The sequence below is a fragment of the Oreochromis niloticus genome, linkage group LG10 (assembly GCF_001858045.2).
Source record: "Oreochromis niloticus isolate F11D_XX linkage group LG10, O_niloticus_UMD_NMBU, whole genome shotgun sequence".
Taxonomy (NCBI): Eukaryota; Metazoa; Chordata; class Actinopteri; order Cichliformes; family Cichlidae; genus Oreochromis; species Oreochromis niloticus.
In genome coordinates, this window is record NC_031975.2 from 15,604,305 (window position 1) to 15,631,908 (window position 27,604).

At 39.4% G+C, this 27,604-nt stretch overlaps 1 protein-coding gene across 3 annotated transcripts in view; it reads left to right on the top strand.

The window, feature by feature from the left end:
• The first annotated feature begins 9,849 nt into the window (after positions 1-9,849).
• Positions 9,850-27,604, top strand: part of trpc4a (transient receptor potential cation channel, subfamily C, member 4a) — a 28,871-nt gene continuing 11,116 nt past the window's right edge. Inside the window, exons 1-7 of one of the 3 annotated variants that reach the window (XM_005472283.4) lie at positions 9,850-10,151; positions 10,451-10,500; positions 13,364-13,593; positions 14,638-14,856; positions 21,068-21,208; positions 22,683-22,859; positions 23,777-23,977. In XM_005472283.4, coding sequence (XP_005472340.1) covers positions 13,435-13,593; positions 14,638-14,856; positions 21,068-21,208; positions 22,683-22,859; positions 23,777-23,977 — 897 coding nt within the window. In that variant the 5' untranslated portion in view covers positions 9,850-10,151; positions 10,451-10,500; positions 13,364-13,434. Of the gene's footprint in view, positions 10,501-13,363; positions 13,594-14,637; positions 14,857-21,067; positions 21,209-22,682; positions 22,860-23,776; positions 23,978-27,604 lie in introns of all 3 variants that reach the window. The other 2 variants (XM_025910813.1, XM_003446873.5) reach the window with 2 other exon arrangements.

The window sequence follows — 27,604 nt, forward strand, 5'->3', positions numbered from 1 at the left end:
CTTAGCAACCGGAGCTGTGTCGGTTATTCCTCCTCTCGCTTTAACATTTTCTATGTCCCTCTGTTACATTTTTATGGACATGTGATCCAAATCTCAAAACAACTGAAGCGAGAAGAGTTACTTTGAGCTGTTTTAAAAGAATTTGCAAAGATTTTTTTTTTCTTTTTGCATGAAATCCCTACATGGTTCTCAATTACAGTCCTCAGATCTCACAATGGTGCCCTGCTTAAAAAAGTGATGCTTCCCCCCGCCCCCCCTAGTTCATTTTTTCTTTGACTTTCTGTTGTGCTGGGAAGAAAATCTGCTGTGTGCCTACCATTTTAAAGACTGATACAGGCAAATGATTCCAGGCTTCCAGACCCACTGATTTGCTTGTGCTTGAGGTGAGAGAGGAAATCAATAGAAGGAGGAAATAGAAAACGCACCTGTAGCGGCAGTGCTATTTTAAAGAAAATAATGTCAAAACATCACTTAAGAGAAGCCACATGCCTCTGGCATAGAACGATTGGGTATTTTATAGTTCACTGGCCACTCATTGGAAATCAGTGCGATGGAAACATAAACCAAAGCATTTCAGTTAGACAAAAAAACACCAACAAATTTATTGCCGCGTTAAAGCAATTCCATGTTTCTAAAGCAATACAAGGCTACTCTTCAAAGATTAATGAACAGACTTAAATTAAATGTATCTGACATTTAATTGTGTGTAGTGATTTAATGGTCCTGCTTAGGCAACAGACATTTTTCTAGCACAAATAGACTTCAAAGCGATTGCCAAGGGGATTTTACTTTAGAAACATGAACAGGTAGAAACAGAGGCTGCAGCCTGACTGCTCATCACTGCATTTGTTACCTGCTGAAGTTCAGGGTCTGGCTGCTGGGCTGGGGCCGGCATTCACTCATGTTTAAAATCATTTTGGGTTCTTGGCCAGCGTTCGCAGCATAATGCAGTTGTTTCTATTGTGGATGCAGTTTGGACCATTGTGCTCTCGTCCTTTTGTGCAAGAAAAATAAAATAAATTTCCCTGTGCAGGTTGCAGACCACTATTTCCCTCCTCCAATGCACCAGCTGAATGTAGTGCAAGTGGGATCGATGAGCAGCCAGACTGGCAATTCCCCCCAAAAATGAACAACTGGGAAGTGGTTCTCTACAAGAACCTGTTCTCGATTCCTATCCCTACTCATCACGGGCGTGAATATTATGGTAATTTTAGTATTTTTATGATTTAAAGTTTGAATTTATTTTGGATTTTGTCTAATACACACAGGGTCAAAAGTGTACATGCAGGATCAACTCAACTCAAGTTATCCTGAAGACTCTTGAATGTCTTTTAACTTGATGGACAAATTTTCATTAGTGATTCATCACTGACTATAACTGGAAGTTTCTCCTTACATATTTTTTGACAGAATTTTTGACCAACACTCAGAACAAGTAGAAAGTCCAACGAAGTTTAAGAAGATTTGTAGATTCACACAAGTTGGGAATGTCTTTTGCAGCCATTTCTAAACAAATGGAGATCAGAAGATCATTAATTCAAAAAACTGTTAGTACATAAGTACAAGTTATTTGGGCGTGCCACCACGCCACAGGTTTGGAAGGGGAGCCAAACAGTCACCCTCAGATGAAAGGAAATTGGTTATGATTTTCAAGAAAACCACAAAGGCTCAACCCTTCCATGAACTGGAAGCTAGTGGAACACCAGCATCACTGTCCACACTGAAGGAGTTTTTCATAACCATGGATTGAGAGAGTGACGACCAAGAAAGAAGCCAAAATGGACACCTTCAAGCTCGCCTGACAAGCCAAATGCCTTCTGGAGAAATGGTTTCTGGTCAGATGAGACAAAGATTGACCTCTTTGCCCATAATAAAAAGAGTAATCTTTGAAGAAATAAAGGTGAGGTTCTCAAACATAAGACCACTGTACCAACTGCCAAGCACGGCGATGGAAGCATCATGCTCTGCGACTGTTTTGGTGCCAGTGATACTGGTAAATTGCACAAAGTGGATGGAAAAATGACTAAAGAGCACTACCTTCAAATTCCTCAACCGATCTCAAATCAGCAAGTAGACAGTTAAAGCTTAGACATAGATGGGTTTTCCAATAGGTCAATAATCCCAAAAACACTTGAAAAATGGTTTTGGAAAAGATGAAGCAGCCTAACATTTAGCTTCTGGAAAGACCTTCCCAAAGCCCTGACCTCACCCCTATTGACAATTTGCGCATTCATTATTAAATTTTTCTCCTGTAAAATCATTCCACTTTGGTAAAAAGACCAGTTCAAAGGAATAATCAGAAGCCCAAAATTACCATAGCACTCATACCCCTGAACAGGGTATGGACACTTTTACCATAAAAACATAAAATAACTTGTTAATATTGTTTTAATGACTTAAACCCCCGATAAACTGTTCATCCACATGTTGTTACATTTAGTACAAAACATCATTATCAAAGTTTGAAAGTGCCTGAGGTTTCTGAAAGTCGGAAGAAAAGTGGTTTAAAAAGCAGACAGCTTCACTGATGCTTATCACATCAGTGGTTTGGATTACACTGCCTTTGCAGTCACAGAGTCCAGCATGCTGAATTTGTTCGAATGCTGACACTGCAGCACTGATATGAACACGACCACAACAGAAGTTTAGGACATGAGCAAAGATTTCTGCCTTTAGCAATACAAATTAGTTTTTTAAATCCTCTTTTTACGCCTCATGCAGAAATCAATGGCCCCGACGATGTCCAGCTGTCTTACCTCCCACCCCATTCCCACCCCATGAATCACATTTCTTCAACACTGAAATTTTTTTTCACATGTTTTCACCAGGATGAGCTGATTAGATGGTCAAGGTCACCGTGACTTCAAAAAATATATAAGATAACATTTTAAATGCTGTTAGTTTCCACACAAGGCTAAAGCAAATGTATTTGTATAGCACCTTTGAATAACAAGGTCATGGAAGTACTTTACATGAGACATAAAAATCATGAAGATAATAAAGGCAAAGACAAAATTTAGGAATCTTAAAATGAAATACAAGAAGATAAATGTAATAAAATAACCTTAATTAAAAGAGACTAAAATTATACTGCAGCTATAATGCAGTATGTTTCATAATTTGTGACTGAGGAGCCGAGCTTCATTACCAAAGGAGTCAAAATATTCTGCAATGAAATCCAGCCCTTTATATGCAAAACTCGTGTGATCAACAGATGGCACTGCAGACAGGAAGGCAGGAAGACCACTGGCCAAAAACATGAAAAACAAAAATCCAAGGGCAAAATCAACCAGATTAGATTAGAAAGAAGAGGGAGTTGCAGTGACAACCTGACAAACGTAGACACAGACTGTATTCACAGCAGGGAGAGAAGAGTAATATGGTACACAAACACTGAGGGCAGGGAAAAGAACAAAGGAGGGATAGAAAAACAGAAAACCACACAAGGAACCAAACTTTGAAATAAACAGCAAATAAACTGGAAAGGAGAGCAAGAACAATCTCACACAGACACAAATGAGACAAAGACAGATGGTATACAGAAAAGGGGAAAAAAAACATTCAGAAACACTAAATTTAAAACTAAGGACAGATCATTACAAAGACACTATGAAAGTATGAATAATTTTCTACAAATTAAATTTAATTCTGGGAGTTTATTTCACACATAACTGTTTCTGAGCAGAGCTAAAACAATCACAGAGGGCTAGTAAAATCATAAATGTGCTTTTATAAACTAACATATAGTATATATCAAAGTGATAGCAATGAGGACTCCGAGTTCAGAATTATCAATTAGTGAAATGTCTGATTCTCTTTTCATAGAGACAGAGTCAGTCAGACTTATTTAAGAGAAAAGTAAGTTTAAAGTAAATTTGGCTTTACGTCTTCTGACATGAAATTTCTTTACTTCTTGGTGTCTGCTTAAGCTTTCAGAAGGCTGAATTGTATTTGGTTGGACGCTAATAATTAAATGTGGGTCTGAATTTAGACTATATTGAATTTTCTGCCCTGGTTCTTTATTAGTACAGCAGGATAGAGAAAACCCAACATTGAGTTGTCTTTCTGTCCAGAATGATTCTTTCAGTTGGATATTTAATTGGACATGAAAGCAATTATTACACATCATCCAAATTAAAATTACAAAACACAGTGTTAGTCCATTACCTCCTCAATCATGGACTCTTTCTACATAATGTTGGATTAGTTTTATAAAGCAGCTGTCCTTGTTCGCCACCATCACAGTTAATAAAGCTGATAGAGATCTGAATCATTTCAACCTAATAGTGTGTCATATTTGGATAAACTTGCTGAAATTAAAGTTAAATTAAAATTCCTTGGATGTGCAGTTTCTAAACCAAATGATGTAAAATTGTTCTTAAAAAGTTAGAAGTTTATGATTTATACGATCTTTCAATCAGCTGCTTCCTCTGAGTCAAAGCTTTTAGCTACTGAGACTCTGCACCTTGGTGACCTGACAGTCTTATTACAGGCCTGATGAAACAAAGCCTGAGATAAATTCTAGTTGAACTAACCATTTTATTCTTATTTACTGGTATAACCTTCCTACCCAATGCTACTATTACTCTAAATCATTTGATAATGGTAGAAATACAGCAATATATGATAAATAATAAAGAAAGAACTGTTAAGCCCATGTAAAATAAACCAGAATACTCAGATGCATCAATCATTTTTTCAAGATTTTCAAGAAAAGCGTCCCAAATGCAAACACAATTTGAAGGTCTCTCCCTTTCTCTCTACCTTTAAGAGAAAGTCAGTATTGAATTTTGAGGAAAAAAAGGTCTCTTTTATAGAGTCTCCTAAGCTCCAGCATATATAGACAGTAAGGTCCACCACAATAACTCCTCCAGCAACAACAACAAGCTGCCTCAGGGGTCAAAAACTGCTTTCAACCTGAGTGGACACCTCACTGGACAAAGATTGCTTCCTATTTATAGAAGCGATTGCAAATTACTTCACGAAATGGCGTTAGATAAGAAGGTATGCTGCAAGCTGCTTGTCAGAACCCACAGGAAACTCTTAAACATCCAGGCTATATGTGAATCTTTAAAAAGTAGTGTTAGAAGCGAAGAGATCCACTTTCCTGCATTTAAATGTGTTAAGGTATTCCAATACATTTCTTCAGAACAAAGCCGGCTGTTTTATTATTCAGCCTAAGTTTTTCTTTTCTTTTCCTTTCCCCCTGTCAGCTGGGAAAGTGATGGATTAATTTGTGCAAAAGCAAGTTTCAGCAATGTTAAATTACAGCCCCTTTTGTCTTGCCATATAGCTTTAAAAGCAGACATTCAATTTAGCAGCAGCCGTGCCACTCAAAGGTAGAGCTGAAGGTGACAGATAATAGGGAATGTGGTAATACAGTTTAAATGTATTATGTTGTTTTGAAAACTATTGAGATTTCCAGGGCAACCACTTCTGTTTGAGTGATAATAGCATGGTTACTGCAAAACCGAAAGAGCAGCCAGTGAGGGGCTCTTTCATTGCCTTTAAAGGACTCAGAGGTAAAATGTGACTTTGAATGGTTTCTGTTATCAGACCCTCTAAATGCCCCTTAACTGTCACGGTTCAGTCCTCTAAAGAAACTTTAAACAGCACTTTTCAGTTGTGCTTTTATAGAAAGCACTATAAAAATATCAAACAAATCAAAAAGATATCACACAGGCCTGTGGAAACATTTTGTGCAAAATTAAATGGGGGAAAAAAAAAGTAGTATTACAGATATAGTTACATTACATAAGCCTAAAATAACTGCGGGTAACTGCTATGTCCTTGACAGATCACTGCAGCTGAGTCAAACCTGCTCTTTCAAGAGTCGGGGTTAGTGAACAGTGTACAGTAGCGCAGGATGTACTTAGAGATGACATGTGTGTATTCCGAAACAATCTGTTTATTCTCTCTGGGGTCTGGAGAGTGATATCTGAGCAGTGAGAGGCATTTCTGCTGCAGCAAGCCATGATTTCTTAGGAAGAACTGTTTACTTATCCTTGGCATCACTGGTATAGTGGAACCTCTAAGAAGTAACTGCAGCGTGTTGATATTACACAGGAAACAGCTCTCAAAAGTCCCTGAAATTTGTACTAATTGCACTGTATTTCTTTATAAGAAGACATTACCATTACTCTGGGGATATGTGCATGATTGCTTCATATTTGTCAGGGGTGTGTTTTCACATGAAACTAAGGACAAACTCCATTTTAATCTTATTCTCTACCAACAAATGCACACCAACCTCCACTTACAGGTTTAACCTCTCAACAATCTAACCAAAAAGCAAAGGCATATTACGCATTTAGTTAAAGTTGGTTCAAAACTACGGGGAGGCACAAACCCAGCCAGAGGGGGGGTCACAAGCCGGGATAAATTGGAGGGTCACATCAGGAAGGACATCCAGTGTAAAATCAGTGCCAAATCAAGCATCCGCTGAGGCAACCCCTTAGGAAATAAGAGAGCAGCCAAAAGTACTTTCTTGTTTACAAATACAAATGTAGTCTATCATGTGATATTTAGCCATTAAAAATTTGTAAGACAATTTTAAACTATAAACTTAAGTAAGGCAAGCTTCCTTCTTTGCAGTGTTTTTGGTGGTCTGCCATATCAGGCGCATGAACCCTGAGCTGTGAGGCCAGTCATTCACCAGGCTTTCTTTATACGGTGCCCCTGAAAAAAATAAGATCAATTCTTTTAGTAGACTAGATAATGTGATTTTAGAAAAGCACAGTCCAAGCAGGAATTACTTGGACAAAAGGTATTCTGCAGAGCAGATTAATTTATATAAGAGAAATTTTTAAGGCGACTGGTTTATCTTATGCAAAAATGAAGGGATAGGAAATAAAATCCATTGTAGTTTTCCACCTACGACAATGCCTCGCCAATATGAGGAAATAAAAAAGCAAATTACAATCCTTCACTGTGACTGCGTTGCTGAGACAGTCTTCTTCTTTTCTATAATTTTTGCTGACTGTAACAAATATGAACTGTGCGTGTTGGGGATCCAGGGTGGGGGGGCTCGGCCTCGACGCATCTCCAGCGACAACAGAGACAGATCAATTTTAATTACCCAGTAACCTCTCAGAGAGCATGAGAGTAATGAGGATTCAAACAGCTTGGATGGCCACTCTTACCTCAGGGAACTCCCTGAGCAACTGATACAAAATATAGCGCAACTCCCACGGATGCAAGCAGAGGAAAAGAGGGGTTATGAAAACCTTTAAGTTACTTTATGTAGCCTCAATGTTGAACAAAAGCAGACGCTATGCAGTAAGGTTCGACTCAGCTAAAGGGTGACACTTAGGATGAGGACGGCAGTGCATTTTCAGTGGAGGTGAAGAGGAAACATGAGTCTAACCTGCGGCTGTGTGAGAGTGTGAGGGAGTGATATGAACAAGAAAGAGGGGGAGGAGACAGACGGACAGAGGGGATGCTGCAAAGGGAGCTGTCACTGCCAACTGGATGCTCATACTGGAATAGGAGCCATGTTACATTTCACAGACAAAGACGGTGCCTGTTTGCTTTGTAGCTACAGAAACTACCTGCCACACATTCTCCTGCCTCTGCTCTCGCCGTGACCAGAAAAACCGAACCGTCTAAACTGTACTACAGTCCTGCTTATTCATAAATGGCCAACTACAAAAGTTTTCATTGTGATAAGTTACTGCAAAAATCTAAGAGGACAGAAAAAAACACCCCAAAAGCACAAAATGTGCTGCAGCAGCAAAGCAGTTCAAACCAACAGCCACAGCAGTAACGCTGCCTCTGTGCCCACTCTTCAGTATGCTCGAACGTTTGTATTAACAAGTAAAGCAACACCGCATTTCTGATGAGGGTAATTCACCATTAGCAAGCATCTCTTGAACAAAAACAGAAAAGAAGCCCCCTGCTTGTGAATCCCTCTGCTACAGAAGCCACACTGTGTTTCTCCTTGAGGCAAAATTCAATCAACCAGCGTAAGAAGCGTTGCCTTCATTACAGCGAAATGTCTATGGTGTCACAAGGCAGCTTAAAACGATTTAAGAGGCAGGAGGAATCTTCTGCTGGTTTTCTACCCCTCTCCACATCGCATTACATGTTGTTTAAAAGTCTGTTCCAATCAATCCCCTTTAAAAGGCCTTTTATGGGAGCAGAATTAGCCTCAGGGCTATTTTTAGAATCAAAAACATTTCATGTTTTCTGACCAGTCGGCCACACAAACGCTGTGTAGGAGAGGTATTTTAACGTGCTCTACACACAACCAAATCTGCAGACCTTCTTAAAAAAAAATGCTTGTTCAAATACACAAATGTTATGTCTGAGAGTATTACTACTATAGCAGATTGCAATGACTGACTTTTAAATTCCATGTCTTTGATTGAGCAGTAAAAATAAAATATTCCACGTTGATTGTGAATGTGTAATTCAATTAACTACCTTCTTTTCTGGATCAGCACTCAGCTGCTTTGCATGTATGTTCCTAAATCACTTTCAGCTGACTAATTCAAATTCATTGATCTGTAAAACTGCAGGTGATCATGCTTTAAAGGCCAACGTTCCTTGTTCTGGTGATAGATCGTAACAATTATGAATGAACCAGATTTTAAAAAAAGGCCGAGTCGAGGGAGACAGAGAGTTGCTTTAAAGTAGCCTACATGTGGGATTCAGGGTGAGAGCAGGGAACCCTGCAGTCTCACGGGTGTAGTCATTTAATCTGACTCCACAGAGTACATCAAAGAAATTAGCAGCAGAGACATGACGCATTAAATTATTTTTAATTAAGAAATTTCTCAAGAGGATGCCGAAAGTGCAAATAGAGAAGGGGGGATTCTTTCTTTTTTTTCTTTGAAGACTAAGTTGACATGTATTTATAAGCATGCATGAAACAAAGACCCTATCAAGCTATTACTGGTGATCCACTGTGTGTTGTTCCAGTGAATATACCGTACAGTAGTTCTGAATGATTACGTTGACTAGCTGTGAATGAGCAAGAGCAGAGTACAAAGGAAGATGGATAAGCGGTCAAAGCCCATATATCTTTCTTGTATCCAGTCCGCACAAACAATGTGTGGATCCAGTGTATCCGTCCTGGCAGAAGCAAACAGTGAATAATCAAACGCTCTCTGTAGCCAAATGAGTATCCCCGGTGACATTTCATTGTGACCGGACCTGCAGTTTAAATGCATTTTCTGCCAACATAAACTCTCACACAGCAAAACACAAAGACTGAGTCTGGCCGGGAGACTCTTTGAACATGACTGTTTAAACTTTCAACAGCATTACACACTTTTAAAAAGAATTTATAACACAGCCAGATGTATAAATCAGGGAGGGAGAGAGGAACTGTGTTTGAAGAAGGCCTGGTGAACTGTTTAGTGCCAAATCCAAGGACCTGAAGTTTGTCCAAGTCACTGATAACTAAGACAGAAGGGATGTGAGCTGCCTCAGTCAATTCTCTTCCTATAGGCATCCATAGTATAACTGACATAAGCAAATCAGTAAAACACAGTGAACCTGGTTTGAGCCTGATTAGGTGATAAATCTCAAAGTTGCCTTCTAGTCATTCCAATTCTTAAACATTCAAATAGTAAGTGAGTCTGGTGAATATCCTACATATGTCTCTTTTCTCCACATCAATTTGAGTTGAATTCCGAATTGTATATCAGTTTTAAACGCCTTTAATCAAAAATAACTAATCCGGATTGATGTTTATGTGATTTTTAGTGAATTTTACTGGCTTCTGATGCTAATCAAATTCCCACAACTCATTGGATGAGCAGCTGAATGTGAAGGTGGAATCGTGTAGTTTGTCAAGTGTAACTTTAATTCAGTGGAAGTGAGACTAAACGCCTGGCTGACTTGCCTGCTAAGATGTTTTTTTTTTTTCTCCCTTTCCTCTTGCAGTGCCACTGTGTTCGATGCGTCTCCAAGTGCGCACAACCCGTCTGCAGCAGCATTATTCCGCAGACCGCCTGCCAGGCATCTGGCTGCTCTGCGTTTATTTCTGGAGGCGCTGCTTTTCGCTCAATCACCTCCAACAGGTGGATAAGAACACTGGTGGATGTACACCCTGGGGAAAACTGGAGGCGTTGAAAAAACAGGTGTAATCCACCGAGGGAACTTGGTTGTTGTTGCCTATTTTCGTCTCCAGGATTTGTTGCGCGGTGAGTTTAATGCGGTGTGAGCCGGTCTGCGTTTTTTCCCGCACCCCCTCCGTAAAAGACCGAATGGAAATCGTGATTAAACCTGACCAAATGTGGATTCTCAGGAGGAGTGCTAAGAAGTCTCCAAAAAACGAGAGGGAAGAATGCGTACTACACTAAAAAAAAAAAAAAAAACAGGGAAAAGACGCGCTGACATCTCTAACACTAACAAGCGGGATTTTCACACTGCTGTTTCTACATTTATGGGGATACAAATTCCAAGAAGTTGAGGCGAATTATTTTCATGCTGTTTTCCACAGGAAAACCACTGAGCTCCCTGAGCGAAGTTCCAATGTCCATCATCCCAAAGGTTAGTCATTTGCGTCTGTGTACTACTACTAATCTTTGACTATAAAAGGCTCTGTAGCAGACAAGAGTTAGGCATGTTACCCTCGGAAGATTTCTGATACAAAATTAAACCGTGGCAGTTTAATGATTGTTTTCACCCGTACTGTAAGCGCGGGGTGGGCTTTAAATATGCTGCATGGTCTGTTGGAAATCCATTCGATGCTGCTTGAGAACTACAACTTTCAGAATAAAAGATTCCCTGCCGTGGCGTTGGTGCGCTGCTGCACCGTGTAATCAAACAGCTGAGATTTCCCATTTCCAAGTAATGCATTGAATTCGGCAAACTCATTAGGGGAAGAGAGCCAGTGCACAGAAAGGCTACCTCTGTATGTGCGCGCGCGTGTGCGTGGCTGTGTGTATTGGCTTGTGCGCTACTGAGCGTGGGCGCCTGCGTGTGCGTTTCGGTATTTGCACACAGAGGTATCAGCAGGCCGTACCTTTTGTAGTGTTTCTGCTTGGTTGGCAGCTTCCCTTAATAGCGGCTGTCTTTTGAGGCAATTTCTGTCGCAGGTTCAAGCAAGCACCAGAAAATATAACATAACCCTCACACTGCAATATGTAGCCTGATCTAATCTGTGTCAGATAAACACTAAAACACACTCTTGTCTAAAACATTATAGCATTTTAGCAAACAAATGAAAACCAATATCACAGAGAACACTGATGACGTAACTTACTGTGTGTTTTTGAGCAAAATTAAATTATAATTTTGTTTTTTTGAACACAGATACATATTGTTTTGTTTGGCTTGTGCTTTGCTACTTTTATCATAAACCACTTGTTGTACTGAAAGCAGAGTTTCTGCTAAACAGGCTCCTTATGTTGACAGTTACATGCAATTACTTATACAGGTAAACTGGTCTCTGTAAAATCAAACTCAGGATCTCAGATGAGGTATGATGAAATGCTGCCATCAAAATGCAGGTCCAGACAGGATCAAGGGAAAGTATTGTTTTCCTTTAATATTATCCACTTTTAGGACTTTTACCCTCAATTTTAGACATTCTCTGCTCCTATAGATGATCAATCATGTTCAACATCTGAATTCTTAACACCAGACTGAAAAAAAAGTTCTCCCACCTAAAACTGAAAGCATAACCAATCACACAGCTTGTTTATTTAAATGAAGGCTTTGTTACAGTGTAACAAAGCCTTCAGTGAAAGTACCTTAATCCTCCTTTTAACTGTGGCTAATGCTAGAAGTTTGATATCACACTGATGATTATGAAAGAAGCACTTGACCACTTGAAGCAAATTAACTTAGAAAGACAGGAAACACAGGGGAAACAAACTATATCCAAACCTACCATGTTCTCATATCAGTAAAAGAGCCAATAATGATAGCATCAAAAGTTTTGAACTGTGCCTTTAAATGCGCTATTTTAGGATGTGGGACTCTGGGCACAGCATGAATATTTTTACTCATATTTATTAAAGAAATCGCCGCATTTCGGCTTGTTCTCATAAACTAATTAGGCTGCTGCGGGTCCAATCATTATTTTTCGGATAGATGCAGTAATGAGTTGTCCTGAGACGGTGGGAAGAGAGAGAGGGGAGCCTTTAGGCACTAACTACTTGAACTTCTTGCTTTTTGTTATGTTTACTACTGTGCAGTGTTTTCCACTTAATGTTGTTTTTGACTCACCTGGTTTATATTTCGCCCTCATCTCCGGCACTGTCTGTGTTCTTGTCTGCTTTGCTCCTTTTGGTTTTAAATTCTCTGAGGGCCGTCAGAATATTTTGCAAATATGTTCAGAGGTGACAGTCGACACATCCGCACAGATGCTGGTTTGGAGTCATTATTATGGTTGCTCCAGTTTTGAATTTTAAAATGGGTTTGTGACAGAAGCATTGTACTAATGCTGCTTTTTACATGATTTAAACACTAATATCTTATCTTTTTATCTACATTCAGTATTTCAATGTTACAATATATTTAGAGATGTTTTAGATTGCAGAGAAACCAGGGACTGTTGCCAGAGGAAATAAAACAAAGTGCATATTATTTGAGAAGATGTCAGTCAACTAGTAATGATTAAACACATTACATAAAGCAGTTAGAAACTTGAGATTTAATGAATCGTACCATCCAGTGCAGCTGCAAAGTCCTTCCTGCAGTGTGTGCTGTGTATCGTGATGGCTGTTTGTGAAACATGTTCAGCAGGAGCAGCCGCTGTCATGTCTACGCTTGATCTTTCTGCTTTAGTTTAGAGCTCTCTAACAGGACACCAGAGGAAAACAATGCAGTGGAGTCGTTTTTTATTTCTTTCCTACCTCACAACTTAAACATTTTTATCCTTTGATTTTTGCCAGCATGTAAACATTGCCTGACGTTAGATTCTGAGCGCTTGAAACTTACTAAATGCTACAAGAACACTAAAAGGCACTTTTTTTTCTTTATTTCCAAATAAAACCATAATATTTAAATAATGGTTTATCATGTGTTGAGCTCGACATCTGTCTAGGCTGTTCTCCACCTCTCACCGCATGACAGGTGACTCCTGACTGTCTTATTCCACTTGTCTACTTGTCATCTTATATTAAATTTCTTCATTAGTTATATTACATTTAAAATGAGCTTTTATTCAACTGTAATTCTTGCACAGTTTGTAGGAAAACACTTATAATCAGGCAGTTCTTAATTAGATCATGTAGCTCATGTAATAAATGGAGAGGGGTCAACTACTACTGTAGCTTCATCTCAGTATTACAGCCCTTTCTGCTCTGCATGTGTATTCACTGTCCTCTCTTTTCCTTCTTTCCTTACTTGTTATGCAAAAACCAACAACAAGCTTATTCTACAGCTTTGTCTCTATCCTCTCTAGTGTGAACCCCGCCAGCCCGGCAGCAGCTGTAGCAGTGTTAACAGGGTGCTGGTCAGCTGAAGCTTAGAGAGATGTCACAGCTCTACTACCGGCGGACTGACAGCTCCTCATACCGGGACCGAATCCCGTTGAGAATTGTGCGGGCCGAGTCGGAGCTGTCGCCTTTAGAGAAAGCCTACCTTGGAGCCGTCGAGAAAGGGGACTATGCGAGTGTCAAGCAAGCGCTTGAGGTGTGTGTGTTTATGTGGAGGAATGGAGAAACTGACTGATAAAGGGATGAATTAACGCAGATGCATCAAGCTCAAAATTATGGATGAGGGAATGGCTCAATATTAAAGCGTTAATCTAATTTGATTGACATGGAAGAGATTGGAAGATTCATGGGCAGGATGCAAAGTCATAATAATTGCTATGCATTTCAAATAATACGCAGGCTCTTTATAGAAACCAGTAGCAGAGACAAAGTGTTGGCAGGGAGCAGCTGCTTTGTAGTCCCGTAGCAACGGAGAGGCTGAAAATTGTAATATATCAGGACATGTCATCTAGCAATATAGTGACAAATGACATCACGATCCACAATAACAATTTGTGATAGTTTGCCCACTTGGCTTGTCCATATAGAGATTAAGAAGGGACATCTGCATTAATCAACGTCTTTTTTTCCTTTCTTTAACATTTAAAAAGGTTGTTGTTTTCATAAACTTGGAGAAATGCATTTGCTTTAAATCTATTCTGAAAACAAAAATATCTGTTTAAAAATGTTATATGCCGATTCTCACAACTTCCTTTTTGTTGTGATTTTTCTTAAAATATTGTGTGTGTAGGCAGCTAATGACAGAAAGCTACTTACAAGACAACAGTAAGTTAAAAAAGAAAAGTATAAAGTGTAAAATCAATGCAGCAGAAACATGGGGTACTCTGATTCCTACATTCCCCACAATTCAACCTGACTGCCAACAGTTCAACTGGATATTGAGTTGTGTTATGCCAGCAGTAGTGGCGAGCTTAGTCTTGTGCTGCTAGCTTCAAATGCAGATACAAAAGAGAAGTGAGCTACAGAGATCTGGTAAACTCACTCCCACTCCACTCCTCCAGATTCAGAGGAAAAACTACAAACTTTTAGTAGCTTGTTCAGTTACAAAAGGTGCGAAGAGTTTACAGTTCCTTTCAAAAATGTTCATTCCCTGTGTGTCTTCCTCCATAATCAATGAACCCCAGAGTCCCAGAGTAGGTCTTGAAACAAACTCTGGCTTTCAATCACTTTATTTTGGCAGGAGGCTGAGATCTACTTCAAGATCAACATCAATTGCATCGACCCTCTCGGCCGCACAGCTCTGCTGATTGCCATTGAGAACGAGAACCTGGAAATCATCGAACTCTTGCTGAGCTTCAACGTGTATGTCGGCGACGCCCTGCTGCACGCAATTCGCAAGGAAGTGGTCGGAGCAGTGGAGCTGCTGCTAAATCACAAGAAGCCGAGTGGTGGCATGCAGGTGAGGAAGGGACTGAGGAAAGTGGAAAGAGTTGCATATTAACATAAATTTACAAGAGCCACAAGCGCCTCTCTGCCGAGACTGTTCTCGGCTGTCCAGGTTGGAGTCATAGTAGCAGGGAAACAATAGTTGACATTTATTTTCTCTCCAAGTTATTATCATTTTTTTTTTTTTTTAGCTTTTCCAGCGAATTTTTTTGTTTCTCTGCTTTTAGCAGTTAATTGCATTTTTTAATTTGGGGTTGGATTTTTTTTTGTGCTGTTTTTAAGTGCAGTGTTTAATCCATTTGTGTGCCAGGACCTGTGCCAGTTTCATTTGTAGCCAACATAATAACATTCTTCTAACTAGTACAGTGTACCATTTAACAAATGCACCGCCTTTATCATTTATCGTAAGCTGAATTAATCGAATGCCCGCATTAATGAATGATTAGAATTTTTTAAAAATCCTTTACTCTTTATGTTTAGAGTGTTACTTCCAAAGTATTCCCACCTTAAAGCTGCAAATGACAAAAAGAGCCGGAATATGAAGGTGCAGCTCTCACCCTCCTTCTGCCCTCTACTCTCTCCACCCTCAGGCCCTCCCACTAAAAGAGCACATTTGATACGTGTGCTCAGCAGAAGCTGTGAGCTGCATCAACATTAAATTGAATTAGACACAGCTGTGCCTGATTGTTTGGATGCGGTTCGCAGAAGGCTTAAATATTTGCAACATTCAATTCAAACATTTAGCCTTCATCAACAAAACCTATCCAGTCACTATGAAAATGGTTAGATAAAAGAGGGAAACGTCCTGCAAACACTGAGAATTTTGAAAAGTTTTCTTCTTTCAGTGTCAAATAGAGATGTTTAAGGGTAAGGTATAAAATCAGAGTCTTGCCACTGGCAAGACATCATTCCTAAGCACAGCATGGTAGAGCAATAAGACAAATAATGGTCCTAAATGGGGTTTGTATTCTAATATCACTGACTAAGTTAGCAGTCCTGTTTTCAGTAGGGTACCTTATTTTTTGGACCATAAGGCGCACCGGATTATAAGGCACATTAAGTGAAACAAAACAATCAGATAAGTCAAACTTTACTCAACTCATTCTTCTCTCTTCCTCCACTTCCGTACTATTGATTCATTAATGTTGAATTATCTCGCACCTGCTCTATTCCCATGTTGTTGCAGTATATTAATGACTAACCTCATATTGTGGATGTATTATTTCAGTTGCTCTCCTGACTGAAGTTTGGTCCGTTTACAGCATCCTGCCATGCGATTGCATTTGTCCCTAACCATCGGGAATCCTCACATTAACTTATCGAGTGGAAAAAAGTTAGCGATCATCCTCCAGCTTCACTGTGTTTATGTTACGCTAACATAGCTGTGTTGCTAGCGATCACGTAGCACATCATTATATACCAGCTTGTCCAACTTTAGTAACCCAAGTCTGTATGGATTTGCATACACAGTACAGCCATCAGGAAAGCGCTCTCTCTGAAAACCCTGTGATTGGCTAGAGTCTCCCACCACACTCGAGAGTTTCTAAATACTAGTGGTGGAGCAAAGAGTATGTGCAGACGTTCCTCTCCAACCGCTTGAATTACACTACATATAGATACATATAAGGTTATTATTGAATTTCTACCCAATAGCAGTAAAGGATTTCTGGATACTTTAGTTTTAAATCTAAAAACAACATCCAGCAGCTCAGGGACCTTCGTGACTGAATGATAAAGTGTGATTGCCAGTCCCAGTAAAATACTGCTACTCACTGTATAGCTTATAAACTGATTGCAGTTGCCTGGAGCTTTTTAGACCATCCAGATTAACTGACCCAGTATTGCTGGCAACAACAAAAGCTGACACTCCAAAAAGCTGCTTCATAAGCCTTCTGTCTTTTGGAAAAGGAACAAGTCTTACAGAGAGAGAGGTTTAATGAGCATGTTCACTCAGAGAAAATACACTGTTTAATTTAGCTTTGCTCTTATTTACTCTAGGAAGGTTTCACATTAGTTTGTGGACCGCTATTCATTAATACTCCACTTATAGTAATGAACAGGAACAAAATGTGTAGAGCTTTAGTTTCCGTCGACTTACTGCTCTGTGTGCTTTCACATGCACACATACGTCCTTCTTTTCCTCTCCCTGTGAGCAGTAATGATGGAGAGATGCTCCTCCTGTTCTCAACCTGTTGCAGTAAGAGTTTTAATAAATGAAGCAAGCTCAAGTTAAAATTAAGTTGAACGAAAGTTGAAAAATGGAAGGAAAGGGGGAAAATAATAAGCAGGAAAAGGCAGCGTGAGCTCAAAGCGAGAGATTGGGATTGTTTGTCAAATGGATGAAATTTCCAGTCTGAACCGCTCAGCTGTGACATTAATCAGGTGGCACACTTTATCTTAATGCCTTTGTAAGATAGTGCTTTTTCCCATCCACTGAGTAGGCTGTGAAAACAGATCACTCTAGTGCCACCATATCACTCCAATAGAAGCTCATTGATTATATTAAAAAACTCTTTGGAAAAAGCACATCCTATCTGTTGCCAGTGTCTTCTCTGAGATTTATTAATACCAAGATTCATTTTGCGCTTGGCTGGAATTGTGTATATTTGTCTTTCTATTTTAGGCCGTCTGAATGACATGTTTGTAATAATCTCACAAGTGTTTTGGCTTATTTGTTTTCCGCTGAGGACCGCATGCATATCAGCTTTTTGAACAGCTCCATGTATTATCCTCTGAGAACAGATATGCATCTGTCAGTGGCAAACAATGGATTTCACACAGTTTCTCAGTTGCATGACCTTTGGGTGATTTTGAGTTTTGTTTTTATTTTATTTTATTTTTTTACGTCTTTTTCTGTCAGCCTTTCCATATAAGTGCACTTATGGAGGGAAATCCTTCTCCTTCCTATAACACAGAGCATGATGCGGAGTAAATGCATTCATGCTCGCTTGAATCTGAGACTTGAGCTTATTTTCCACAGTGTAATTCAAAAACCGCCTGGTGTCCCATTTTCACGCGAGTTCTATCTAAACATTTGTGATGATGTCGGATGACAGTAGAAAACCAGCAGGGAGGCTCAAAATGGAGCACGGTGAAAACAAAAGTAACCGCACACTCTGCTGTTGCAGATGCCACTGTTGTATTTTTAATCAGTATGCTTATGGTGGATTCCCTATGAGTAACAAATATGTGTTACTCAGAAGAGTGGGCTTTTTATTTTCCTTTCTCCGCAATTACCATAGTTTCACATATATCAGTTTGCTTGGGCACAGGCCAAGGCTGTTTGATGTAGATTATTTGATGTCCCACCTCCTCCCACATGGAGAACAGAATGTATATACTGTAGCTTATTAGATCACCCACCTCGGCGAAATGTGATGACTCTTAGACATGGCTCTGTGCCACGCTTTAGAGTTCCTGCTGCACTGTGACTGCTCTGAGAGTAAGCTACCCAAGTAATTAGTGTCCCTGTGTGATATAATGATTTTTTGGATGCTATATGAATGATGAAACATTTTGGAGAAAATGAACCAAAACCCCCTGGAGAACAATTCTTCATGCTTTGTTCCTCAGTGAGCAGTGGTGACAAAGGCTTACTATTTCTGCTTCTGCTCATAATAGACTGCTTGCAAGTGAAATATCGTTAAAACATCTCAGATCTTGTCTTAACTGTGACTTATACTGTCATGCCTATAGTTGGTCTTTTAGGATTTAATAGCTTTATTTAGCTTCGCAAATATCAAAGAGTCTAGGTCTTTTTTTAACTTTCTTTTTGTGTATGTATTTTTTAAAGAAAGAAATCTTTTTATAATATAGGTGTTCAGCTGTTTTTAAACATGAATATGTAACCAGCCAACTACATGGCAGCAGCCCAGTGCATTTAGGCATGTAGACACGGTCAGTGCAGGCTGCTGAAGTTCAAATAGAGCATCAGAATGGGACAAAAATGATCTAAGTGACTTTGAATATGGCATTGTTGTTTGTGCCACACTGGCTGGTATTTCAAGCGATGATCTACTGGGATTTTCCCACACTGCCATCTCTAGGGTTTAAAGAGAATGGCCTGAAAAAAGAAAATATCCAGTGAGTGGTTTTCTCTGGGTGAAAATGACTTTTTTAACATTTGATAGAATATTAAACCCACATAGAAGCAGAATTTGGTGCAAAAGACATCAAAGCATGGATCCAACCTGGCTTAGTTAGTGGTGGTGGTATAAATGTGTGGGAGGGGTATATTTTCTCGGCACACTTTGGACCACCTGAGCGTTGTTTAAACACAATAGTTTACCTGAGTTTTGTTGCTGACCATATCCATCCCTTTATGACCACAGCGTTAACACACTTGGTCGTAAAACTCAAATCATCTCAAAGTGGTTTCCTGGATCTGACAGTGAGCTCTGTGTGCTCGAAGTACTCGCTGTTCTCCGCTGTCGCCAGATTACAATCCAGCAGAGCACCTTTGGGATATGGCAGAACGGGACTTTCACATCGTGGATGTGCAGGTGACAAATCTGCAGCAGCTGTGTGATGCAATCCTGTCAATATGGACCAAGATCTCTGAGAAATGTTTCCAGCACCTTGTTGGGTCTGTGCCACAAAGATACAAGCAAGTACAAGCAAGGTGCTTCCAATAAAGTGGTAACTGAGTGTATGTCAGTGTTAGCGCAGTCAGATCGAAATACATCACAATTAATGGGAAAAATGCAGATATATCTACAGGGCACGATTTAAATGAGGAGTTTTGCTAGACTATCATACAGTGTCCTTTGCTGTTTCAATGGAAAAACACTCTGATTATATAATTAACTATGATAGTAAGGGTTTAGATTGGCAGAAACAGTGAGCAGGTAATAACTCTGAGGTAATTTTAATTTACATAAATTAAATTGAGGTAGCTGTGACTGCCCTGCAAAGCCAAGACACTATAACTGCTGGTTGATATTATATTAATACTGCATAATGCAGGGATCTTCAATCATAGAATAATTTTTTAGTATCTTACAAATAGTGTGATACCCTCCATGGGCCCATTCTGAGCAAGGAAAAATCCTAAACCTTAATCTCATATAAAATGTTTATAATGTAACATGCTGTTTTTTAAAGTTGATATAACTTTAAATGTCACTACCACTTAAGTGGGTTTTATAATTTCATAATTAAATGAAATTTTATAATGCTGGTCTACCATTTTTGTCACTGGGTGGCTGTGGCTCAGATAGGCGATCCTTGGACAACGTACTGAATCACAAGTTTCCCCTGATGTATCCATCGGAGTATCAGTGTGTGTCTGAATGTTGGCTAGAAGAGCTTAGGCATGGACAAAAGCACTGTATGAATGTGTGTGACTGAATCAGTGAGGCACAAAGGCACAATATAAGTGCCACATTTAACATTTACCATACACCAAAGACCATTTCTACGCATAAACTCCTTATCTTAAGCTAATTAGCACTTGTGAGTTGGTATGGATGAACTGCATTTAAATTACCTATGCAATTCTGTATATGTAGATCTTTTTTTTTTTGTTTTTGTTTCACTGAACCACCAAGACAGCTTAAACAAAACTCAGTCTGTGGACTCAAAAGGTGTAAAATATCAACTACATTGCTATTTTCCTGGTGTTGTTAAAGTTTAGACCAAGCCTTCTCAAGCTTGGTGTCTCTTTAACATTCTTGGCAAAGCTCTTTCACTAAAACCAGAAAGTCATAGTCCCATCTGCCATCATTTTGCCTTGAGTTGCTAAGCAGGTCCTTACCTATTGCATGTTTATCCTCCAATCATTCTTGAGCTGTCTTCGCTCTCTTCTCCCATTCTCCCTCACCACAGAATCAGATAATAGGCCTTCAATTAAAAGAATTAAAAAGGCACAGCTTGCTCCTCTGCTGCCCGCACCTCTACCCCCCCTCTTGAATGATATGGGAATTGAAAAAGGACTTAGCTGGAGTGGGTGATAAGAGGGATAGGTAGAATGAGTTTCTCTCTGAGCATAATTCCCTCTGAAATGTGTTAAACGCTGATGCATTTCACTTTGCTGTTACTGGTGCCCCTTACAAAAGCCTTGATATGGATTTTGTCTTTTTCCAAGGGGACAATTTCTTGTTTGGATTTGAACTATCTTTACCTCCAGGAGCTAAAAGCCCCAGGTACTGTGCAGGTCAGCACCTATTGTATTTCTTTGACAGCTTTGTTCACATGTGCTGTCATTCTCTCATCTCCCTGCAAAGGTTCCACCGATCTTACTGGACAAGCAGTTCTCTGACTTCACCCCTGACATCACTCCCATCATTCTTGCTGCACACACCAACAACTATGAAATTATCAAGCTTCTGGTGCAGAAAGGTGTGTCTATGCCACAGCCACATGAGGTGAGTGAACCATTTGTCTCTAATATCTCTATGCAAGATACCATAGTTACACATATAAAAGTTTGGGTTCAAAGACACAAATTGTGGAATTTTTCTTCTGTATACCACCACAGTGGATTCTAAATCAAACATCTAATATGTGCTTGAAGTGCAGGGTTTAATAAAAGTTAATTAAATCCATTTCCAGAGGCTCAGAAGTCATTGGGGTGATAAACAGTTTTATAACCAGGTGATGCCCGTTTCCTGGTTATTCCATGAAAACTTAAGTAGATAAAATATATGGATTCGATTACAAGATTAACTTAAATTTATTAGGTTTTAATTTGAATTCTCAGTATGAGGTCCACAGAGATCTTGATGTGAGCGAAAGAGGATATCATTAACCCGAAAACACAAAATAAACCCATTAGAGACATCGTAAAACTTTAGCTGGTGTGGCCAAATAAACACTCTGTTACATTCTAAAAAGAAAGAGTTCACTGGCCAGCTTAACAACACCAAAAGACAGGATTAGTGAGAATTATGGTTAAGAAAAACAAATTCAAAACATCAAACCAAGTCAGAAATACTCTTAAGGAGGCAGAAGAATCATTGTCAACAATCAAGATAGAGATAAAAAGAGAGTTTATAAGACAAGGTACAAACCACTGTCTATGTTAAAAAAACAACAAGTCCAGGTTAGACTTCTTCTCCTAAAGCATTTAAGAATGCCTGCACAGTTCGAAGGGAGATAAAGTTGAGATTAACTTGCGCCAGAATGATGGGAAGACAGGAGAATAAAGAAGGAGAGAAGCAGCTCCTGAACCGAAGCAGACCACATCATCTGTCAAACATGGTGCAGTCATTTTTATGACATGACCATGTATGGCTGCCAGTGGAGCCAGTTTACTAGTGTTTGTTGATGATGTGACTGCTGATAGAAGTAGCAGGATGAATTGTGATGAAGTGTACAGGGCTGTACTCTCTGGTCAGATTCAGCCAAATGCTGCAAAAGGATGGGATGATGCTTTACAGTGCAAATGGGTAATGACCTGAAGGGTGCTACAAACGCAAAACAAGCATTTCTCAAGACAAATAAATGGGAGATTCTTCAAAGGCCAAGTCATTTGCATGATCATTACCCAACAGAGCATGCCTTTCAGTACTAAAGACAAAGCATGTGAAAGTGGGGCACTGTGTAAAAAGATGGCAGTAATTCCTGAACTATTACTGTGATCCTATTGGTAAACCCCTTGAATTATAGCTGAACGTATGCACTTTGTTTAATTTAAAATCCACTGTGGTGGTGTATTTTTATAAAATGTAAACGTGCAGATACATCTTCAGGTCAGGTTGTCCCTTGAAGGTCTGAGTATCATACCTTGACATCCCAGAACAGCAGCTGCTTTGCAAGACTGGAACATGAGCCATTGCAAAACAAAGAGAAGCCTCATTAAAATGTGTCCAAGCGTCCACGTTTTGTTTGATGTTGCAGGTGCGCTGCAACTGTGTGGAGTGTGTGTCTAGTTCGGATGTGGACAGCCTGCGGCACTCGCGCTCACGACTCAACATCTACAAAGCACTGTCGAGTCCCTCACTAATTGCGCTCTCCAGCGAAGACCCCTTCCTAACTGCATTCAGGCTCAGCTGGGAGCTGCAGGAGCTCAGCAAGGTGAGGGCAAGAGAGGCAGCTAATAGTGGAGCTGGAGCATCAGTTGGTAAGATTTGATTCTGAGGAGCTGGAATACCAACAGTATATATATTAATTAACCTTTTGACCCTCCTATAATATGACTGTGTAACAAAAAAATGACCTTTCAATTTATTAGATAAGAATTCAAATGAATGGCTTATGTTGAATTTAATATTTAATAAGGATTTGAAAAAAGGTCATTGATATCTCCCCCTAAAATATAATAAAATGCTGTTATCTATGTATGTCCTCTACGATTGACAGATATTTTAGTTAAATAGGTCAACTGTTTTCCTCCAAGAGAGCATGGCTAATAGAGGTGATCCATCAAAAGTGTATAAGCAAGACGTAAGAAATTTCCTGATGCAGAAATTTATCTATTACTATTAAGTAATAGATAAACAATAACCATTAAACACATGAAAGTTCCTGTTTTTTCTCTATTTAGTATAGAAATTTATATATTTTTTTTTACAAAGGGTCCACAGGAGCAAAAAAGGACATTTTCAGTGAATGTGAAGTATGTCCGGGCAGTGAACTACAAGAAACTTTTTCTGTAATTTAAAAAACTTATTTATTTGTGGGGACAGATTTCTTTCATTTACTACAGCTCTATTAGTTTTATGTAGAAAAACTGAGACGTACAGCTAAACTTGCACTCCTTTTTCTTTTATTAAATGGGATTAAACACAAAGTTAGACGACTTTACACTGACAGAAAGGGGAGGTTCGCTGGTTTGGCCCACTTAAGATCAAAATCAGCTGTATGTATCCCATGATGTAAAATGAGTTTGACATCCCCAAGGCTTTTCCTGACATATTTACTCACATTTTACGTACTCCTGCTCTTCAGCACTTCAGTGTTTGTTTTAAATCCACTCCATCTATTGCTTCCAGGTGGAGAATGAGTTTAAATCTGAGTATGAAGAGCTGTCTCAGCAGTGTAAGCAGTTTGCAAAAGACCTCCTGGACCAAACAAGGAGCTCCAGAGAGCTGGAGATGATCCTCAACTATAAAGATGATATCAGCTTATTGGAAGAGGAGGGCACTAATGATCTGGCAAGACTCAAGCTAGCTATCAAATACCACCAAAAAGAGGTATGTGCAAAGTAAAATTATTATCCAGCAATGGTTGCATTGTATTGCATGTGTAATGTGGCTCCATGCTGTAGTGGGTAACACATTAACCTTAAACATGAAAGAGCCTCAGTTTGAGACCAGGAGGAGACACAAGCTGGAGAACTTGCTGTGCCGGTCCCAGCCCAGATAATTCGGAGGGTTGCATCAGGAAGGGCATCTTTTGTAAAAATCCGTCTGCTGTGGCAACCCTTTGGAAATAAGGGAGCAGGGAAAAGTATAGTAATATTCAGCCTCTGAATAAATACTAATACAGAAGTGTCATATTTTAATATATGGCAGGCCTTTATACGTTTAATTTATACCATTAATACACACATATGGTAATGTGTAAAATTCCAGATGGGCAATGAGATGGGTTGCTTGTTTGTTTTTTTTATTGCCGGGGCTGCAGGAAGGGGAAGGAAGCAGAGAATGTCATCCTGTTAGATATCAACAAAATGATCTTTTGCACACACACACACACACACAAACACACACACAGACACACACACAAACACTGCATCTCAGTCAAGTGCGCCCTCTTTTACCTTAAGGCCAATGAGAGTCAGATAAGACTGTAATATTACAGCTGTAGCCTTCCAAACTGTGTAAAATAGGAAATCATGTGATCTACTTTTTTCCCTTGGGTTTTCCTCTAGTATTATTTTTCCTCCTGTCACATTGATCTACTGTTTTGTTTTTTAGATTTTTGTAATAAAATGTGAACCTGCCAAATGTGAGAGTTTTGCTGAACCAAGCGAACGTGGTCTCGTCTGTGTCACTGTGAGCTGATGAGAAGTCCTATAATTATGTTAGATTAGCATCGGGTTTAATGACATGAGGTGCAAAGGTCTTATAAGGTTTTTAACTGTTTTCCCCTTGGCAGCTCACACAGATAACAAATGGGAATGAAGATGCCCGGATTAAATAACCAAGTATTACAGTTGCAAGGCAACTATCTAATAAATAAATCTATGTTTGTATTGTAGCTGTAGACTGAGGATGTTTACTAATGCCCTTAAAAAAGCATGTCAGAAATTTAGCTCAACATTCATGTTCATTGTTTAGGTTTGAGTTATGGTCGGTTTTAAGTAAAGGAAAAGGCAATGAACTATTGCATAAAGTTAATTACATGTATCCAATTAGACACACCTTCCCTGTATGATCTGGAAAGTTTAATACAGAGCAACTGCTTTTGAAGGAGCTGTAAACATGCCATATAAACACTGATTACGTTCACAGTCCAGATTTGAATTTCCTAGGGAGTAAATTGGGATCTTTTATTTAGCAGCTTTGTAGGCGCTGCATTGCAATTCAAATGGATGTAAATAATTGTGGTGGAAATTGTCCAAACGTGGTAACTCCAAAACAATATTCGGTTTTCTGGTCCGCTGATTTCATCCTTTTATTTCCATTGGGATGTAAAACCTTCCCCAGTGGGTAGAGCCATAAACAATAAACATGCAAATAAGTTGATTTAATTCTGGTAAAGTGTATCTGTGGATTTTTGCATCTGCTCAATCTTCAACATTCGTCTCTAATTAATGTGGCACTCCCCTTCGGTTAGGTCCATGTTGTTATGAATGTTCCTGTTAGTGTTAAAAGCTACCGTAACACCCGAAAGCTAATGCAAAAGCCGAGCACGCTTTCCAGTGTTGGGATGGTGAATGTGGAAAGGAGATTTTTCGTTGACTTGCTAAGTTATGGGATGGCTAAAAGCAAGAGGAAGGGGTTAAATCGATTTTATACAACAGAATTGTTCCGCTGCATATGAAGGTGAGGTAGGAAATGATGAAGAAGCAGACGCATCCCTCCCAGGAGCGACTAATAATTCATTCAGCTGTCTTTAGCTGTGAGCCCTGCCTGGCTGTCAGAGATGATGCACTTTTGGGGGAGTCTCATTTTATGACACTGCGCTTTCCTCCTTCATCCATGCAGTTGTTGCGCATCAACAAACAGGCTGGCGGATGAGCATGTTGAGTCACAGAAGGACAGTTTGGGGCAGTGCGAGTGCACAGGTGGACATGATGATGGACAGTCCCCTGTCATCTTACCGAACCCCTCTGCTGTTGCCAGTAAATCTTTCTCTGCACACACTGTAAACAAACAAGCCTCGCGCTTTAATTATTGAGTCCCAACGTGCCCTTCTCTTGGATCGGCTATCTATAGCAGCCTTCAGTCGCTCCAGCATTTTGATGGAGAGCAGAGTGTCAAGGATGAGAGTAACAATCCACCCAGTCGCCCTTTTCAAATGATAAATGTCCCCGCCACCTGGAGTTGTTAAGAATCCTTAAAGATGAAGTCATTCTGCTGGAAATGCTTAGTCTGTGAGAAATTATTATAGCATGTGATAATTTGATTAAGAAGTTTGCTGCTGTCTCTCTGCAGTCTTATTGTTGTAAAACTGTCTGAAAAGTTTCTATTTCAGTAAATTTACTACTTTCACTCGTTTTTTGTTGTTCTCTTGGAACAGGGGTGTCAAACATAAGCCCCGGGGGCCACAATTGACCCACCAACGACTCCAATTTGGCCGACTGGGTGGCTTTGGAAAATGTGACTTTTAACTGGCTTTTCATACATTTTACAGGTTTTCCAGCTAATAAAGACCACCCCCACAGTCATTCATGCTACATCAAAGTAATTAAGTAACAGATAAATGATTAAATGTTCCTATCTACTAGAGAAATTTCTTTATTTACAATGGATTCACAGAAAAAAAAGACATTTTGTGTTTTATAATTACAGGACAGTCTGGGGAATGAGCTATCAGCTTTTCTTCTGTCATTTTAGACATTTATTTCTTACAACTTTAGCCCAAAGAGTGGTGCTGACAGATTTCTTTTCATTTTGCTATGATAGAAAAACTATCATGTGGAAAAACTGAGCAGTAAGGTGTTTTGTTTTATTTTTAACTCATTTTGGACTCTGTTTCATGCCTGATTTCTTGTTTGATTGAGGAGTATATGCAGCAGTTATGTAGGCAGTGCTTTTTGTTGTGTAGAAGAGGCAGAGTCATCTTGCAAAGACAAGAAACAGGATTTTATATGAATTTGAGGCGCAAGAAAATATTCAATGAACGGTTATTGTCCTAACCTCATTTGGGGAGATTTTTCTTCAATAAACTTCTCATTCGTTTGGAAAACGGAAACATGACATGAATCGGCTATTAAAAAAACATTTTCATCTGCTGCTTCCTGAGAACAGAAAATCACATCTGTATAGTGCACATTTATGCGCGCGCACACACACAGATAAGCAGAGTTCTTTATAGGAAATGCCTTTTGTTTGAGAGAGATGATCCGTAAAGTTTTGCCCCCAGTGAAGTGTTGAGGGTTAAATGGACACTTACTGGGGCTGGAAAAGCTTGTTTGTTCATGCAGAGAGCAGTTAGAGTGTTCATTGTCTGCAGTGTGATCTCTGCTCAGCGCTTTTAAAAGGTTTTCAGATCAGAAACCAGTGTTTCAAACTCTCACAATAATCACGACACTCAGTCTGCATGGAAGACTTTTTTTTTTTTTTAAATAGTGCTTTCTGTTTATGAATCTGAGTCATTAAAAGTCTGTTTTTGACCCTCGGCTGAACAAAATGAAGGACGTTTCTCATTTG